This window comes from Gracilinanus agilis, chromosome 3 (genome assembly GCF_016433145.1).
Source record: "Gracilinanus agilis isolate LMUSP501 chromosome 3, AgileGrace, whole genome shotgun sequence".
NCBI lineage: Eukaryota > Metazoa > Chordata > Mammalia > Didelphimorphia > Didelphidae > Gracilinanus > Gracilinanus agilis.
The window spans coordinates 23,644,764-23,664,099 of record NC_058132.1 but is presented as its reverse complement, the minus strand read 5'-3'; the positions used below and the strand labels follow the sequence as shown (position 1 = coordinate 23,664,099).

The 19,336-nt window shown below is 52.7% G+C and overlaps 2 protein-coding genes and 1 non-coding gene across 4 annotated transcripts in view; 2 read left to right on the top strand and 1 right to left on the bottom strand.

Moving 5' to 3' along the window:
* Nucleotides 1-3,453, top strand: part of RTN2 (reticulon 2) — a 15,432-nt gene extending 11,979 nt beyond the window's left edge. The window contains exons 9-11 of the mRNA XM_044668573.1: nt 550-656; nt 2,989-3,100; nt 3,295-3,453. Coding sequence (XP_044524508.1) covers nt 550-656; nt 2,989-3,100; nt 3,295-3,453 — 378 coding nt within the window. The remainder of the gene's footprint in view (nt 1-549; nt 657-2,988; nt 3,101-3,294) is intronic.
* Nucleotides 3,454-3,734: 281 nt separating this feature from the next.
* Nucleotides 3,735-3,821, top strand: TRNASTOP-UCA. The gene has a single exon. It is a non-coding gene; the product is annotated as a tRNA-Sec (tRNA).
* Nucleotides 3,822-9,782: 5,961 nt separating this feature from the next.
* Nucleotides 9,783-18,242, bottom strand: FOSB (FosB proto-oncogene, AP-1 transcription factor subunit). 2 transcript variants are annotated; one of them, XM_044667294.1, is made up of 4 exons: nt 17,548-18,242; nt 14,453-14,761; nt 13,916-14,023; nt 9,783-11,819 (listed from the first exon to the last, which is right to left on the bottom strand). In XM_044667294.1, the coding sequence occupies exons 1-4, from the start codon at nt 17,671-17,673 to the stop codon at nt 11,358-11,360; spliced, it is 1,005 nt and encodes a 334-aa protein (XP_044523229.1). In that variant the 5' UTR covers nt 17,674-18,242; the 3' UTR covers nt 9,783-11,357. The 2 variants fall into 2 exon arrangements, with proteins under 2 accessions (XP_044523229.1, XP_044523230.1); XM_044667295.1 differs by lacking the exon at nt 13,916-14,023.
* Between the last annotated feature and the right edge of the window lie 1,094 nt (nt 18,243-19,336).

Sequence of the window (19,336 nt, the reverse complement as noted above, 5' to 3'; positions counted from 1 at the left end):
CTGTTCTAAGGTCTCTCCCAGCTCACATTCCCTGTTCTAAGGTCTCTCCCAGCTCACATTCTCTGTTCTAAGGTCTCTCCCAGCTCACATTCTCTGTTCTAAGGACTCTCCCAGCTCACATTCCCTGTTCTAAGGACTCTTCCAGCTCACATTCCCTGTTCTAAGGTCTCTCCCAGCTCACATTCTCTGTTCTAAGGACTCTCCCAGCTCACATTCTCTGTTCTAAGGACTCTCCCAGCTCTGACATTCCCTGTTCTAAGGACTCTCCCAGCTCACATTCCCTGTTCTAAGGACTCTCCCAGCTCTGACATTCCCTGTTCTAAGGTCTCTCCCAGCTCACATTCCCTGTTCCAAGGACTCTCCCAGCTCTGACATTCCCTGTTCTAAGGTCTCTCCCAGCTCTGATGCCTGATGCTGCTGCCATATCTAAAGTTAGCAATGGATACGTATACATACCTATTTCACAAATATTATAATCTGTAAAAAACATAATTAGAATTTACAGAGAGGAAACATTAGATCTCATTTTTCTTTCCTCTGTTTCTGCAGGATCTGTTCAAAGATCCCAGGGACTGGGGCCTCCGCAAGTTCCAAAGCCAAAGCCGAATGAGCCCCTCTTCCGGCCGGCCCGGGACCCGCCTGCCCACAGCACCCCGGTGCCCTCTCTCAACTACCCCGCCTGCCCCCCTCCCTGCCAGCTCCCCAAGTCCTGGATCATACATACACACACATACCAGCCCTGGCCAACCTAGCTAGGGACTCTTCATGCTCCCGCCAAGCACCCAAACTCCTCCTTTCATCCCTGCTCTACCACTTCCCCTCCCTCCACCCCGCCATGGCCTTCAGGATGATGTGCACCCATGTGGGAGTTTGCAGATGGTCCCTGGGTGCCCAGAAAGGCCAGGGACGTGTAGTTCTTTAGGCAGGGCAGCCGCCCCCTGATGCCAGGAGCTCACACGCTGCCACTCCCTATCACTGCTTCCCCCGCTGGGGGGTGGAGGTGTGTGTAGGGGGGCGCCATCTCCCTGTCTGCCACCCTGTCCCCAGCCCTGGGGCATCTCATGGGGTTGAGGAAAGAACTGAGCTTGGATTTACACTTTAATAAAAACTTGTGGAAAACAAGTGGACCCGGCTCGTCATTTGGGCAGTGAACAAATATTACTGATCAAAACTCCCTCCGCCCGGCCTGCTCGGCCAATGACCTGGAGTGCCGCCATCACAGAGAAGGAGGGTGATAGCGGGGAGAACACTTGGAATGCGGAGGAAATGTGACAGAGTGGTATAAGAGGATCTGCCTTCAAATTCTGCCTCTAGTATTACCTTATGACCTTGGGTAAGTCACCAAACTTCTCTGATCCTGCTTCCTTGTGTCCAGCTCCGGCTCTGTGTTCCTGTGACCTGGGTTTAACTCCTTTGGTCTTTATTTATGTTTAAAGCCTCACCTTCTGGCTTAGAATAGATACTAAATATTGGCTCCAAGGCAGAAGAGTGGTCAGGGCTCGGCAATGGAGGTTGAGTGACTTGCCCAGGGTCACCCAGCTAGGAAGAGTCTGAGGCCAGAGTGGAACCCAGATTTCCCCCAACTCTACCTGGTGCTCTATCCATGGTGCTGCCCAAGCCCTTCCACATCAGGGTTCAAACTAGTCAGTCCATGAGCATTTAGCTTATATGCCAGGCTCTGTGCCAGGTGCTGGGGATACACAGACAAAGTGGGGATGGTGCCCGTTCTCAGGGAGCTTCCAATTGAATGAGAGGCAATATTTCTATGTGTGGGGGCGGGGATAAGACAAATACAAGGTCTTCCTGGTGACCAGCAACTGAGGAAATCAGCAAAGACCTCGGGCAGGAAAACGTGGTGATACTTGACCCAAGTCCTCGAATAATGGAGAGGCAAGAGAGAGCATTCTGGGCTTGGGGACAGCCGGGACAAAGGCAGGAGATGGAAAGAAAGGCAGGAAGGGATCAGGCAGTGAAGGCCTCCCATCCAAGGCCAGCTCCCCAGTCTTCTTGAAGCTCTCTGTTCCCAGCCATGACTATTCAGCTAAAGGTCTTGGTTGGAGGACAAATGCTCCCTAGGAGAGAGCCCATAGTTAATTATGAGTGGTTCAGGCAGCTGAGGGGTTCCCTCAGGGGAGCCCCCTGTCAGAAAGAGTCAGCCTGAAATCTGCCCTCAACTGCTTATCAACTGTGTGACCCTGGATAAGTTATTTAGTTTCTGTTTGCCTCATTTTCCCCCACTGTAAAATGGGGATAATAACAGTGTCTAGAGCTAGGTGGGCTTGGAAGAGAGGAAAACTCATCTTCCCGAGTTCAGATCTGGCTGTGTGATCCTGGGCAAGTCACTTCACCCTGTTTGCCTCAGTTTCTTCATCTGGAGAAGGAAATGTACAACTGCTCAGAGTATCTTTGCCAAGAGAATCCCAAAGGGAGTGGCAAAGAGACAGTCAGGACTGAACAGCAGCACAGGCAGTGCTGTTTGTGCCCACTAGCTAATGCTTCTCCCCCCTCTCATTCTAAGGTCCCCCCTGGAGCTCTCTGGCTAGATTTTAGGGATCCAGGATCTCCAGGGGGGGGAAGTGACATCTTTATTTCCGTAGAATTGGCTTCCTTTGCGATCCTCTCCCTGTTTCATGCAGTTAAAGCATCCTTCTGAGAAAGGCTCTCCACAGGTCCCCCAGACTGCCCAGCCAAAGGGGTCAGCGCCACCCAAAGGGTGAAGAAGTCCCCCCCCCCTTCCAACAGATGAGACAGACTCAACAAAAGGAGAGGAATGGCCCAAGGCCGTAGCTGTGGCGGAGCAGAGCTAGCAAGGCGGTGTGGGGAACCAAAGAATGTGCTTGAGCTGGAGAGGGACAGGATCGGAGGGGGCCTGGAGGAACTGGGGGGCTTGGCATGGGCAGGGGAAGTCCACGGGACCAGAGGCTGGCACTGGCGACAATTCCACCCACCGCCGCAAGATGTCGCCCAAAGCCAGGCGTTTTCCTCCAGGGCGGAGAAGACGATGGACGGCCGTGTCTACACGGGCACGGAGCTGGATATTTCATGGGAACGCTGGGCAGGGCTGGCACCGATTTTCGGGGGTGGTGCTGGTGGTGGCGGGGTATGCTTTTTAATCATCTGGATCTATCGCTACCTCCTCTTCACCCCCCAGTTAAAATGCGTGTTCCTGTCCTTGACCCTCTGTGTGACCTTGGGCAAGTCGCTTTCTCTCTCTGGGCCTCAGTTTCCCGTCCGTAAAACGAGGCGGGATATACCAACTGGGCTCTGCGGGCCTTTCTGGTTCTAACATTGCAGAGTCTCCTCGGGGGCTTTCCCGGCGCTGGCCAGAGGGAGGAGGAAGAAAATCTCAGGGTTCGCGGCCGCGGGAATGGGGGTGGGGTGGGGAGGGAGGAGCGGTTCTCCTCTGCTTTCTCCGCCCCTGCTCTCCGCGCCGCAGCCGCAGGCTACCGTTAGACCGCAAGAGCCCATGCTTGGAGCGTCTCCGTCGGGAATCTCTCCCAGAATCCTCAGCGCAATGCAAATGAAGGGCATCTTTCCGGCAATGACTGCCTTTCTTAACATACCAATGAGTAGAGGAAAAGATTAAGGGATAAACAAGATTTTGGAAGGTTCTCATATTTCTTTAAGTTTTGGGGGTAAACCAGTTCGGCTTAGAGAAAAAAATCTGCGCGCCCTATTCGAAAGGAATGAAGCTATTGGAGCTTTATATAGCATGGAATTGGAGCTTTTCTTCTGCCCGGATGACCCTCAGTGGTCTGGGGTGCAGGCTTCAAACCTGTAGCTGTCTAGCGACAGAGTGGTTCAATTCCACCTTTCGGGCGGACTCTCTTTTCCCTCACTGCCATTCCTGTGGGCCGCCACCATTTCCCCATCCTGCCAACTTTCCTTCTCCTTTATCCTCCGTTTCTTTTCAAGAGACAAATTCTTCCTGGAGTCTACGCCTAACTGCCCTTCCCCGAGCCTCAGTTTCTCTATTTGTCAAATGATGCAGTCAAAACGTCCTGGTCTTCCATGAGAGCCCCAGTAATTGTGAATGGATCCCACCGTTCTGGAGGGCAATTTGGAATTATGCCTAAAGGCGTACTTAAATTTAATTTAAAGATTTTCATTGACATTTAATTGAAAAGATGGCCCGCCCTTTGATCCAGCCATACCCCTGCTGGGTTGGAGAGATCAAAAGATGGGGCTGGCTCTGTTTGTATAAAAATATTCAGAGCTGCCCTTTTTGTGGGGGCCCAACATTGGAAAAGAGGGGGTACCCCGGCCCTCGGTTGGGGAACGGCTGAACAAATGGCGGTCTATGATGGCGATGGAATACTATTGTGCTGTAAGGAATGATGAGCAGGATGACGTCAGAGAGAGCTGGGAAGACCTCCATGGACTGATGCAGAGTGAAAGAAGCCGAACCAGGAGAACCTGGTACACAGAGACTGAAACACGGTGGGATGATCCACTGGGATAGGCTTAGCCGTTATTGGCAATACAATGATCCAGGACAATTCTGCGGGACTTAGAACAAAGAACGCTACTCACCTCCGGAGAAAGAACGGTGAGGATAGAAATGCAGAAGAAAACACGGGATTTATCACTTGTTTACCTGGCTGTATGTTTGGGGGGGGGGGGTTGATTTTAGAGGATGACTCTCTTATAAAAATGAATAATATGGAAATAGGTTCTGAGGGATAACATGTGTAACCCAGTGGAATTGCTTGTCAGCTCTAGGAGGGGGGAGAAAAGAGGAGAAACAACATGAATCAGAAAACTTTGGAAAACTTATGTGTAAATTTATTATTATTATTATTTTATTTTATTATTTTAGAATATTTTTTCATGGTATGATTCGTGTTCTTTCCCTCTCCCCCAAAATTCTTTCCCCTCCCTCCCCTTAGCCAACTAGCAATTCCACAGGGTTTTACATGTTAATATTTGCATTAGGGTGGTCCATTCGAGTCTACATCCCCAATCATGTCCGCCTCAGCCCATGCGTTCAAGCAGTTGTTTTTCTTCTGTTTCCTCTCCTGTAGTTCTTCCTCTGAATGTGGGTAGCATCTTTACCATAAATCCCTCAGAGCTGTCCTGGGTCATTGCATTGCTGCTGGTACAGAAGCCCATTACATTCGATTTTACCACAGTATATCAGTCTCTGTGTACAATGTTCTTCTGGCTCTGCTCCTTTCACTCTGCATCAGTGTCTGGAGGTCTTTCCAGTTCACATGGAATTCCTCCAGTTTGTTATTCCTTTGAGCACAACAGTATTCCATCACCAGCATATACCACAGTTTGTTCAGCTATTCCCCAATTGAAGGACATACCCTCATTTTCCAGTTTTTTGCCACCACCACAAAAAGCACAGCTATAAATATTTTCGTACAAGTCTGTTTATCTATGATCTCTTTGGGGTACAAACCCAACAATGCTATGGCTGGATTAAAGGGCAGGCATTCTTTTATAGCCCTTTGAACATAGTTCCAAACTGTCAGCCAGAATGGTTGGATCATTTCACAACTCCACCAGCAATGCATTAATGTCCCAATTTTGCCACATCCCCTCCAACATTCATTACTCTCCTCTTCTTTCATTTTAGCCAATCTGCTAGGTGTGAGGTGATACCTCAGAGTTGTTTTGATTTGCATTTCTCTAATTATTAGAGATTTAGGACACTTTCTCATGTGCTTATTGATACTTTTGATTTCTTTACCTGAAAATTGCCTATTCATGTCTCTTGCCCATTTATCAATTGGGGAATGGCTTGATTTTTTATACAATTGATTTAACTCCTTGTATATTTGAGTAATTAGACCCCTGTCCGAGTTTTTCGTTATAAAGATTTTTTTTCCCAATTTGTTGTTTCCCTTATGATTTTGGCTGCATTGTTTTTGTTTGTACAAAAGCTTTTTAGTTTAATATAATCAAAACCATTTAATTTACATTTTGTAATTTTCTCTAACTCTTGCTTGGTTTTAAAATCTTTCCTTTCCCAGAGATCTGACAGGTATACTATTCTGTGTTCACTTAACTTATTTATAGTTTCCCTCTTTATATTCAAGTCATTCACCTATTCTGAATTTATCTTGGCGTAGGGTGTGAGATGTTGATCTAAACCTAATCTCTCCCATATTGTTTTCCAAATTTCCCAGCAGTTTTTGTCAAATAGTGGATTCATGTCCCAAAAGTTGGGCTCTTTGGGTTTATCATACACTGTCTTGCTGACATCATTAACCCCAAGTCTATTCCACTAATCCTCCCTTCTGTCTCTTAGCCAGTACCATATTGTTTTTATCACTGTTGCTTTATAGTATAGTTTAATACCTGGTACTGCTAGGCCCCCTTCCTTCACATTTTTTTTTCATTATTTCCCTTGATATTCTTGATCTTTTGTTCTTCCAAATGAACTTTGTTATAGTTTTTCCTAATTCAGTAAAGAAGTTTTTTGGTAGTTTGATAGGTATGGCACTAAATAGGTAAATTAATTTGGGTAGAATGGTCATTTTTATTATGTTTGCTCGTCCTACCCATGAGCAATCAATGTTTTTCCAATTGTTTAGATCTAGTTTTATTTGTTTGGAAAGTGTTTTGCATTTTTTTTTTTTGTATAATTGCTGTTTGTTTTGGTAGATAGATTCCTAAGTATTTTATATTGTCTGGGGTGATTTTAAATGGTGTTTCTCTTTCTTGCTTCTTGCTGCTCTAGTGTGTTGGAAATATATAGAAATGCTGATGATTTATGTGCATTTATTCTGTATCCTGCAACTTTGCTAAAGTTGTTGATTATTTCTACAAGCTTCTTAGTTGATTCTCTAGGATTTTTTAAGTAGACCATCATATCATCTGCAAAGAGTGATAGCTTAGTCTCCTCATTGCCTATTTTGATACCTTCGATTTCTTTTTCTTCTCTAATTGCTACTGCTAGTGTTTCTAGTACTATGTTGAATAGTAGAGGTGATAATGGGCATCCTTGTTTTACTCCTGATCTTATTGGAAGGCTTCTAATTTATCCCCATTGCATATGATGTTTGTTGATGGTTTTAGGTATATAGTTTGTTATTTTTAGGAAGGGTCCTTCCTATTCCTATACTTTTCAGTGTTTTCAATAGGAATGGATGCTGTATTTTGTCAAAGGCTTTTTCAACATCTATTGAGATAATCATGTGATTTTTGTTTGTTAGACTTTTGATATGGTCAATTATGTGGATGGTTTTCCTAATGTTGAACCATCCTTGCATTCCTGGTATACATCCCACCTGATCATGGTGGATGATCCTCTTGATCACTTGCTGGAGTCTCTTTGCTAGTATTATATTTAAGATTTTTTGCATCTATGTTCATTAGGGAGATTGGTCTGTAGTTTTCTTTCTCTGTTTGTAAATTTATTTTTGGAATAAAATAAAGTAAAATTTTTTAAAAAAGAGCCCCACTAGCCTCCAAATCATGGAATAACACAAACCCAGTCCTTTCCAGTCCCATGCTCTGGGAAGAGACCCCTGCAGGAGATTTCGATTTAAAGGACTCTGTTTGAGAGACCAAAGTAGATCCTGAACATCTAGGAACAGTCAGAAAAGCCCAGTTCAGATCCTGACTCTACAAGTGGCTCCTGGCTCCCAGCTTTAAAGTTTACATGCTATTTTGCATTCTTTTACAGTTTGTCACAACAACCTTGTGAGTACCCTTCTCTCCAGTTACAGATGAGGAAAATGAGTGACTTCCAACTTCTCAGAGCTATTAGTTTCCAAGCTACTTTCTAGCTGGATGACCCTGGGCAAGTCACTTAACCCTGCAGTGACTAGTATTTTGACACCTCATCTGCCATGGAACCCATAACACCATATTGATTCTAAGGTAAGGTGTTTGTTTGTTTGTTTTTTAAAGAAAAAATGTCTGAGGTAAGATTCAAAGCAAGAGATTTCTGCCTCCAAGTCTAGAGTTTGAAACACTAGTCCATGATGCTGAGATTGCAGAATTTCTGGAAGGATATTATACCTCCTGGAGAGGAGGAGGGGATTCTACTTCTACCCTCAGCCCCTCTGGCTGCCAGTAGAATTCACCAGCAGAAACACCACCCCCCACCACCACCTGAGTATCTAGTGATCTAGCCTTGGGAAAGTGTGAGTCTCCCAGGATGAACACAAAGATAAGTCAAGGAGTTCTCTCTGCCATCCATTGGAAGAATTCCCAAAATAGAGACCCTTCACTTCCTGCCTGGAGGTGGTCCTGATGGGAAGTCCTCTCAGAGGTCTGGTCTGGCCTCAGTCCTCCCTGACAAAATGGGTCTCCACCAGGAGGTCATCAGCTTTGCTTTCCAGGAAAATACCATCCACAGAGAGTCTGCTGTTGTCATTGCCCCCATTCCCCTGCCTTAGAGTCACATTTCAGAGGTTAGACCCCTGCCACAAAGGTTCCTGAGGAGCCGAGGGAGGTCCCCCTGGTAGAAAACCATTGGAAAGTTCAAGGTTCAAATCCCGCAGAGTGAGAACTCCCAAGTCGGGGACAAAGAGGACCACATCCAAGGAGTGTTTTTGTAAAGCCTTTTTATTGGGTGGGTTGAAACACTTGAGGCAGATTCTGGGGATTGGAGGGAGAGGGAGCACTCAGCCCAACACCAACCAGCCCAGCCCCAGCCCCTTCCTGGGGTCAGGTACAAAATACAAAAAAAAAAATCACAAATACAGCATTGGGCATGGGGGTGAAGGGGAAGGGGCTGGCAGGGAGAAAACCAATAAATGGTGGTTGGCAGGAATTCCTCCCAATCAACACACACACACAGAGGCCCTGAAGGAGGGACAAATTAGTCATTGAATTTGGTCACAGGAAAAAAGAATCCTTTTACACAGAAAGAGAGAAAAAGCCAGACAGAAAATTCAGGGAAGAGTCAGATTGTGAAACAGAGGGAGAGCTGGACACTGGCAGCATGAAGCTTCTGAGAGACAAAGAGAGGGACAGAATGGGAGCGAGGGAGGGAGGGGAGCAGAGACAAACTTAAGGGAGAGGGAGGGAGGGAGAGGAAAGGGGGAGAGAGAGAAGAGACAGAGAGAGGAGAGAGAAGAGAAAGAGAGAGAGAGAGAGAGAGAGAGAGAGAGAGAGAGAGAGAGAGAGAGAGAGAGAGAGAGACAGAGTACCCTGATTGTCAAACTTCCATTTGAGCCACACAACATGAGGGCCTGGAGGGGCCAGGATTCTAGCCTGACACACACATACATGTACACACACACACACATACACACACCATATATATAATATAATATAATATATATATTTATACAGAATAGATATAGTGCCTTTTGGAAACCAGGAAAGGGTGAAATTGTTGAGGCCAGGGATCTGGAGTAGGGGGTGGTTAGTGAGGATACAGGTCTGGTGTGGAATGTTGTCCATGCAGTAAAAAGGGGCTAGAGCAAGAAGGACGGGGCCCCAACCCCTATATCTTGTTTAAATGGGAATTTCTCTTCTTTTGAGCAATTCTTAGGACTTGAGGTAAAAGGGGAGAGGGAGGCAGAGGGAAGGGGCAGCCTGATTGGATTCTAGGCCCTTTCCTAAGGCCTGGCAGGTTTAGCCTGGGGAAGGGAGCTGGGAGGGTGGGGGAGGCTAGCTTAGGCTCTCCTAGATGTCTCATTGTCCTATTGGACCCATCATAGGTACTGGGTTCAAGTCCCTTCCACTTCTGAGACTCTGGCCACTTAGAATCACTTAAAGTCTCAGAGCTGAATTTTCCTCAACTGTAAATGAGGAAATCTGCAAATAAAACAGAAGGGGAGGTGGGGGGGGGCGTTTGCCAGGAGAGGGGAGAAGGGGAAGAGAAGGGCCCGTGGCCAGGGAGAGCCTGAGGCTGGGTATCCGTCCTTTTCAGCATTCCAGTGACAGAGAAGTTAAGATACCAGTTCCCCAATTAAAAAAAAAAAAAAAAAAAAAAGGAGGAGGAGGAGGAGGCGGAGGAGAGGTCTGGGAGTGCATTGGGGGCACGTAGATCTGAATGGGGATAAGATCTCGGGCTGGGCACTGACATCCAGTTCCCAACAGCGCTGGATGCTCTGGGATCACCTTCCTCCAGCAGCAACCCCTCTCCCCAAACTCCCACCAATGTTCAGCAGAGAATTAAAAGGGCTTGAAGGGCTCCGAAGTTCACCAGTTTGGGGCTCCCCCCCCCAAAGGCCAGAAGCCTCAGCTCTGAAACTTCTCCCCCAAAGAGAGCTGATCCACTCTTCCTAGAGGAGGAAGTTGGCAAGGGAGAAGTTGGCGTCCTAGGCTGGGGGGGTCCTGGGAGTGGAGGAGGACAGTAAACAGGGGCCATGGTGATGCCCACAAGAGGTGCAGGGGGGGGCATGGCCCCCTCAACCCAAATTGGGAGCTCGTCTCACTTGTCCAATGAAAAGGAGAAAGAATACTGGAAGAGCATGGAGCGATGGGGGACCCGCAGAGGAGGCTTCCAGGCCTCCAGGGTAAAGGGAAACTTCCCCCTCATTTCTCCGCCCCCCCCCAGGGAGATTGGGGGACTGACCTGGCCTTCCCTGGTCCCTACCCTTCCCCAAGACCTCGTTTCACAGTATAAAGACCTCAGCTAGGGGCAAGGGTGAAAGGCGAGTCACCCTTCTTTACCAACCACATGGAATAAGGAAAGCCCAGAGAAAAACAGCAAGGGCTCGAGGCGGGAGGGGCCCTGGGGAGGGGGATTTACCAGGACGAATAATACTGTTTAACAGATGAGGCGGGCTCCCATCCCTGCGGGAGAGGAAGAAGGGGCTGAGCTTTCCCCTTCGACTTTGGAAAGTGGCTAAATAAGTTAATACTCTTCTGGGGGGGGGGCGGGGTAGACCTCAAGGGGGCGCCTCGGGGAAGGGCCTGAGCTTCCATCACAAACGAGCCTTAGAACCTTTCTCCCAGCCCCTCCCCCCCAGCGAAGCCCCCCAGCCCCGGATGGCTCGCAGGCCACAGTATGGCAGCCATACCTTTTCCCGTCCCCTCCTCCCCGGGGAGCAGGGCCCTCAGTGTGGCCCCCACAAAGTCTTCGCCTTTCTCGGTGGCGACAGTCAGAGTGGAGGGGCCCAGAGGCAGGCCCTTAGGGCAAGCTCCAAGGGTCGAAGGGGCTTCCAGGAAGGGCCGGGCGGCAGACGGGACGCGGGGGAGGAGGGGTGAAGGGAAGCCTCGAGTCCAGGTGGATCCGGTGGGCCGCCGGGAGCGAAGCCTCGCGTCCAGAGGAATCCGGTGGTGGATGGCCAAGGATGGAGAGAGGCTGACTCGGGTCAGCGAGCCCTCGAGGATGAAAGGGATCCTCAGGTTGGTGCAGGCCAAAAGAGCGGAGGGGGGTCCAGCAACCTCCCCCCAGGTTTTTGTCTCCAGAGAGAAGCGGCCCCTCCCTCTAAAAGAATTCACAGAGCAAGGAGGGAGGGCGAGTTCAGGGAGTCAGAGGACTGGTCGCTGCCGTTGCGCTGGGCACCGCCGCATGCGGAGACGTCCGGGCAGGTGAGTACAAACGAGGTGGTATACGAAGGGTTAACAGGGTAGGGGTCGCCGAAGGCTGGGACCTCACTGTGTGTAAAGAGAGAAGCCGTCAGGTCTGGGGGCCCATCCTGGCCGGGCTCCTGGCTGGTCTGGAAGGGCAGGGGCGGCGGCGGCAGGAACCACCCGATCGCATCGTCCTTAGTGGGCGTGGGCCCAGGCAAAGCTCTCACCTCTGCCAGGGGGCCCCCTGGCCCGGGCCCCTCATCAAAAGGGATCTTGCAGCCTGGCTTATGGGCTGCCAGCACAAACTGCAGCCGCTCCTTCTCCTTCTGGAGTTCGGCGATTTCCGACTCCAACTCGGCCTTCTCCTCTTCCAGCTGGTCCGTCTCCTGGTGCCCCGGGGCAGCGGGCAGGGTGGCAGGGAAGGAGAGAGACAGAGAGAAGCCAGGTCAGCCGCAGAGCTAGACTGGCGGGCCCTGCTGGCGGCCGGGCCAGATTCCATTCAATTCTAGTCCCCAAACCCGAGTTCGAATGGTGCCTCCTCCTACCTTTAAGACACACTACTAGGCAAAATGCCGAGCAGACCCCAAGTTTCCTCCTCGGTAAAACGAGGCACCTACTCTGGCACCGCTCTCTCCTTAGGGTCAAGTTGGAAGTGGGGCAAATCCTTTTTTTTTTTGTACCTCAGTTTCCTCATCTGTTAAATTGAGGAAGGGATATACTGGATGATCATCTCTAAGTTTCCTTGCAGACCTGTGAGTTCTATGGACCCCACTTGTCCAAAATAAATCATTCAATAACGCTCAGCTATAGAAATAACTTCCCAACTGACCAGTTTCCTCCTTCAGAAACTCCTCGAGGTTCATCTGTAAAATGGCGGGGGTCAGGCTAAAGGATCTCCAGGTTTCTTTGGAACTCTGAACAGCCAGCTAATCGTCAATTTGGTATTTTGAAAGAGCTGGGTGTCGAGTCTCTCTTTTTAGGATACACTTGTAGAACTAGAAACTGGAGACTATATATAAGTCTAAATCTTTGGCAAGCCAGTCCCCATTTCCTCCAGGCCCCTCGTTTTCCAGTTAAAGAAATTGAGGAGGCTCTCAGAGGTTCCATTAAATGGCAATTAAGTCAGAAATGGCGTTTCAACCTCATCTTAGGAGGTGAAATTTGAACTCAGGGTCTCCAGCTGCATAACTAATACTTCTCTTTCCACTGTCACCCCTCTCACTCTATCTAGCTTTATTAGGATCCTAGGACTGATAAATCTTGGGACCCTCTCCCCACTTTTACTGAAGAAGAAACTGCAGAAGCAAATAGATGGGGGGAAAGACTCATCCAGAGTCATATGGTCGACTCTACGGAGACTCAAATCCAGTTTCCTGAACTATTACAAAACTAAGGACTCCCTAATAAGATGAGGCTCAAGTCTGTTCCCCACTCTGAGCCACTTCTGTCTCCCCCCCCCTCATCCCTCCCTTTTTTCCCTTAGAAGAAATTTCAGCCCCATCCCCAAGATCATCTTAGATCCTGCATGGAAAATTTAGGAAGACATCAAGGTCTGTCTGAAGTCTAAATGATGGCCCAACTTGTACCAAACCCAAGTTGTCCTGGGTGCTGGCTGACTGCTACCCCCACCTCCTCTGCCTAGGGAAGAACACACACATTTGTGTCTCCCTCACTATCCCAGAAGGCAAGTGGGTACACCGGGAGTGCAGTGAAATGGTTAAGGGAGAATGGACTCTGGGGGCTGAGGGTGGGGGAGCTGAGGATGGTGGAGCTCTTGGGGAGACAAGATGAAATGGGGAGCTAGAAAGTTCTTGTCTCTCCAGAGGATCTCAAGAAGAATCTTCTCTTGAGAGAGACAGAGCAGAAAGAGTTAAGTGCCTGGTACAACTTGGACAAAGGAAAGGATGCTAAAGTAAAAACTGGGGGGCCTGGAGTGGCAGGAAGAGGAAGAATCCTTTTGGTCATTTAGAACAGGGGAGACCTCACAAACCATCTCTATATAGTCTAATTTCCCTTAGAGGAACTGTTTCAGAGAGGGAGAGCTCCCCACAGTTCCACTGATGGTCTTGTTGGAAGGTCTTCTAACACCCCAACTACTCAGCTTTCTCTACTGAGGCTGCATTCTAGGCTCTGTCCCTCTGTGGACCTTGCCAGACGGATATTCAGTCTTGTACCTTCTCCATTCCTGGGGGAGTTTGTCTTTTGGGGGGAAATAGGAGGGAAAGGCAGGCATCCTAAGCTACTTAGAAATCAAGCCTCTTTCCCTGCTGTGTATGTCTCAATGTGGGCAATCTGAGCAGATTCGCCGTGAGAAATATGATGGGGAGGGTGTCCTTGAGAAACACTGATGGCCAGCCCCTGCAGGCTGCCTTGGGGTGGGGGGAGAAAATGGGGTAAAAATAGGGAGCCTGAAGGTTCATTCAACATTCAACAACCACCCAACGGTTCAACCCTCTGGGGCTGGCATGATAGAAACTCTCACCGCCTGTAGACGGTCTGTCAGCTCCCGCCTTCGATTCCGACATTTGGCTGCAGCCAGTTTGTTGCGTTCCCGTCGGACCCTCCTCTTCTCCTCTTCTTCAGGGGTGAGCTGGACAGGTAGGAGAAGATGGGAGAAAGTGAGCCTTCTTTCTAGGGGAGGGGCGGCCCCTCTCCAACCTGGACAGCGCCCCCCTCCCCCCTTCCTTCAGATGCTATGTCCTTCCCTTGACTGCCCCATGCTGCCCATATTTATGTATCCTAAACATCCTAAACATACCATACTGGAGGGACCCAGGACCAGGTCCAGGGGGGAAAGGAAGACCCCCGAGTTTAGCAGAAGACAGAAAGGCTTCCCCTCCCCCAATCTGCAGACTGCCTCCCCCCAAGCCACTGTTCTAACAGGGCCGATGTGGCGAAGGCTCACCCACCATGGCGGTGGCGCCTCTCCATTGGCCTCCAATGGCCTCGCCACCTTCCCTGAGGGCGTCCAGCTACCCTACTAGCCTCTATCTTGCTCGGATCCCTTTTGCAGACTCACCGTTTCTTCTCTGGGCCGTCGAGGCCTAGCCCGTGCAGGACGTGAGGGCGGAGGACCAGTTGAGGTCGCCCCAGAGGGTCCAGCACCGCTGCCATAGCCGCTGATCCCAGGGGAAGAATAGCTGGTGCCAGGCAGGTCATAGGGGTCGACGGTGGGCAGCTGGGGGCCCAGAGGTGGCTGCTGGCCCTGGGACTGGGCCATGGAAGAGATGAGGGTGGGCTGGACTAGCCACTGGAGGTCTTGGCTCGTGGTGATGGCAGTGACGGTGGGCACGAAGGAGCCAGGCATGTCACCAAGGCCAGCACACTCCTGCTGAGACAGAGATGGGCAAAGCCCCGGGCATGCAGACCGAACACACGCACACACACATAGACACCTCCCCCCACACCCTCGTGGTGAGCCACTGGGTGAGTGTGTCACAGGCAGCCAAGCCACCACACCACCTACCCCCTTCCACTACACCGTGACGCAGTGGTTAATGAGAGCCGTTCACATCCCTGGCTTTTCCTCCTCCTCTGGAGGTTGCACTGAATACAGCTTAAGCCTGTGGTGATTCACACCCGGGTTGGTGACTCCTGTGTGTGGATGTGTGTGTGAGTGGATGAGTGTGTCTGTGTGTGTGTGTGTTTGTGTAGGACAGAGACCGGAGAACTGAGGGACTCAGGACCTGCACACACTCATACACACATTCCCCACCCCCAACCCCACCCCTGATGGTGGAGAAGGAAGAAAAGTGATGGTAGGGAGGAGGAAAAGCTGACGGGCGATGGGGGTCTGACTCCACCGTGGCTGGGGAGTTCCTGCTGCTAAGTGTGCCTCAGTTTCCTTCTCTAGTGACCCACTGGTCTGAGTCTGTAGAATTTGAGTGCTAAGAGAGGCTTGGGAGATTCTCTTAGCTTGAAACCCCTCTGATGCTCCAGCTGAGGAAACTGAGGCCCGGGAATGATCTGAGCTCATCGCTCAGGTCATAATTTGCCAAGCTAGGATTCAAATCCAGTGGCCTCGCTGAATTCTAGGATCTCTGAGCAAGATAAAAGCCCTGGGGAGGAGGACGCCTGGGGCCCCGCTCTGCTCAATGACCTTATCTTGCTTTCTTCCTCCTGGTCCTGGTCCTAGTCCTGGTCCGACTCCCTTCCCAGAGCACCGTGCTGGGGGGACCAGCAGACGGATGAATTTCTTTAGAAGTGCCTTCCTCCAGCTCTGACCTAGGACCAGCGTTCACCCCACCGCTAGAAGCCCAAGTGGCCCTTGGAGAAGCTCTAGGATTCCCGGCTGGGCATGGCCCCGGCCTCTCCTGGGGGCTGCCAGCTGAGCTGCCGGCTTGGGAGGGGGAACCGGTAGTGGGCAACAGGGCAGAAGCTGGGAAGTCTCTGAGCTCCTGCCAAAGAGCCTGGAGGGCTGCTCTAGGATAATAGGAAAGGAGAGCCTGGCAGCCGCCCGCCGCTGCCCCCTGGGCCTGCGCATGGCGCCGTGTTTGTGTGTGTGGCCCCAGGCAGGTGTAAAGAGGCTGGGACTGAGGGGCCGGGACCTCCCCGCTACTGCCCTCCTCCCCTCTTCTGAGTGTTTCTCCATCTCTCCCCCAGGCTCTGAGCCTCCCCAAACTCTGAGATTCTTTCTGCCTTCTCACCGCCCCCCACGGGGCCCTCCTGCGCAGCCGCCAATGGCAGCATGGCTTTGAACTTGGAGGTGGGGCGGGGCCAGTTCCAGCCTGAGAGAGCACACGCAGCCCCAAAACTTCCCGCAGGCGCCCGGGAGTTCAAGTCCCGGCCTCGGCAGGGACTTGAACTTGAAACTTGGTTGGTGGATTAAATCGGGCGTAGCGCGCGGGGGGAGGGGGAGTTGTCGGTCTTCCTTCCCTGAACCTGAGGGGAGGTCGAGCCACTTAAAGAATTCCTCCTCTGTTCCCTCTTGTCTACACCCGCATTTCTTCGCTAGCTGTGCCCAGGTTCAAGGTCGCCCCGAAGGCCCTCGGGCGGTTATGCTGCTGCTGCGGCTACTGCTACAAGGAGACCCCCTGCCGCCCTAGATCGCGCTGCCCCCCTATTCTAGATTAGACATAACGCGGTCTGGCCCAGTCTGGCTCGCAAATCTGGAGGCCCGGCGGCCTGGCTTCTCGCTGACCAGGGCCCCTCTCTCTCTCTCTCAATGTCCCCACACTCGCAGAGGCCTCCAAGCCCCTAAAGCTTATGGCCCGGGCTCGGGGCTGCGGGGAGAGGATGCCTGGGAGGGGAGGAGGGGGACGCGGCGAGAAAGGAGACAACCCCCTAGCAGGTGATTGGCTCCCTCCGTCGGCGCCCGAGGCCAATCAGCAGCCCGGCCTCTCCCCCCCGCCCTTAGCAACGTGGCTCGGGCGTTCCAAAATAGAAGACTCCCCGGGACGTCAGGGGGAGGGAGGCGGCGGCGGTGGCAGGGAAGGGGGCGGGTCGCGCGCCGTGCGTGCCCCGCGTCAGACGGAGGATTCCAGCGCGTCAGCCCTTACGCACGGGTCCCCCGTTACGCTCCAGCGCCGGAGGCGGAGGGGGTTCGAGACCCGCCTCCCCTTCGGGCGCCCCGGGCTAGGAAGTCTGCCCCAAGGTGGGGGCGACCTGCACCAAGGCTTCCCTGGCACTCCCTCCGCCCCTCTCGTCCCAGATATGGTTTGCAGGAGCCCCTGAGCGATCTCAGAGCCCCCCTGTAGCCAAGCTGGCTCCTGCTGCACTGATCTGCGCTGGGCGTGCGACCCCTTCTAAACTCCCAAAGCGGGTTCAGAACGAGCCCCAAGAGCTCCAACTCTTCTCGGTTTGCATAGAGATTGCGTAGAGGTCGGGTTAGTAGTAGTACAGCATCTTAATCCCAGTTCCCCAAAGCAAGCTTCAGCTTATAGGGCAATGCCCTACCGAGCCGCCCGCGAGCGGTCAGGTCCAACCCGCTCGCCTCTTTGTCCCGGTGGGGAAACTGAGGCACCTGGTTAACCACGTCAGGGTGGAAACGAGGGAGCTGGCTGCCGTCTGGGACCCTTCGAAGATTCCCCCCGCTGGGCTCCCGGCGCCCCGCACCCCGCGCCCTGAGCTTCCTTGCTGACCGGCGGCGGAGGACTTTCTCGCCCCAGCGCCTACCTGGGAGGCAGCGGCAGTCGTGGGGCTGCCAAAGGAGTCCACAGATGACAGGTACTGGGACTCGGCCGACGGCGACGAGCTACACCGGGAGGCGGAGTCGTAGTCTCCGGGGAAGGCTTGAAACATCTCCCCGGGCACCCCAGGGGGTGGCCTGTGACCGCGCTGAGGCCGCCTGGAAGCCAAGGCTGGACCGAGGGTGGGGGGACTCGGTACGAGAGGAAAAAAACAATCCGACAAAGTGTCCGGAGGTCCGGGTGGTCCCCAAGTCCAGGGGGGGACGGGACTGGACAAGTCCAAGTCCTGAAGTCCAATCCACCACCAACGCTGAAACGTGGAGAGGGGGAGGAAGCTGGCTCTCTTTAGATCCCCGTTCCCCTCCCCTGCCCCGCTTGTCCGGCGCTGGGGGGGGTCGGGGGGGCAGATTTTCCCTCGAGGGGGAGGGGGGGAAAAGGCCCCGTCCCCCTTTGGCTCCGAGCTCCGAGGTCCCGCTTAGTGGAATCCCGCCCGGTTCCCGGTTCCGCACGGCTGGGAGGCAGTCAGAGAAGGAGCGGCAGCGGCGGCGGCAATCAAGTCCTGAGGCCAACCCAGAAAAGACCCAAGTCTGCGGGCGCTGTCCGGGCACGGCAGGGAGAAGCCCTGGCAGCTAGAGAGATGGAGAAAATCGATGCCCGTCCCCACTCGCCTCCTGCACCTCACTGCCCGCTCCCGAAAAGCTTATGAATGAGAGGCCAGCCGGGCTCGGGGCCCCTTTATACGCGCGGGGCACGCCCCCCCCGGCTGACGTCACCGCCTCGCTCACAGGGAGCCCCGGCCCTCCCCCAAACCTAGATCCCGGCCCCGCCGCCTCTCGCCGGCTCGACCCCCGTCCCCCGGGCACTCTCAGCCACGAACGTGCTCCGAAGAGCAGGAGTGGTCCCTTCCGGACCTGTCCAGAAGCCCCCCGAAGTCCCCTCGCCCTGCCCCCAGCTCCCGCCTTAGGCCGGGAGGGGGATCCCGGCGCCTGTCCGCGCCCCGCCCCTCGTGGAGTTCCTGTGACGCAATTAGCCATATATGGAGCTCAGCGGCTGGGCTCTGAGTGTTTGTTTGGTATCCTAGCAATGACGTCAGAGGGAATCCCTCTCGCTTGCTCTCTCGCTCGCGCCTGCGCAGAGTGGCGCCCCGACTCTCCGGCTCCCCGGGTGCTCTGGGTGATATTTATTAATAGCAACTTTTACTATTCGCTGCCCGGGGCTTGAGGGGGAAGGCCAGGAGGGGCCAAAAGAGCAGCGTGGTGAAAGCCGGGGATGACCTGGCCCCAGAGGGAGTCTTGGAGCCCCTTCCCCTTCCAGGGAACCCAGGATTCTTGGCTTCCAGCCAAGTGTCCTTCCCTCCCCCCCCATCAATCTCCCGCCCCCGCCCCCATTTCCCCCAGGCCTCTCTCCACCTCCGGTGGGCTCTGCAGAAGAGCTGGCGCCTGTGACCGCCGTAGACATGGGACCGTATGGGGACTAGGGGTTAAACCCTGAAGCCCCTAGACATGTGGATTTTACTTATTATGGGCGGCGAGTAACCTCTGAGCTAGAAGGGGCTTCGGAACGGATCTGGTTCAACTCCCTCTTTTGGCCGAGGATCAAACTGGGAAGGGGAAGCGATGTGCCTCGGAGGTCCTCACCATCCCCCTCAGCTAATACCCCCCCCCCTTCCGTGAAGCCAGGAACTTTCCCTGCTCTCACTGGCAGCGCCTTCCCTCGGAGAAGAGCTCCGATTTAGCCCGGCTCTAGCTTGTGGGCCAGCGGAGCCCCCCCCCCCC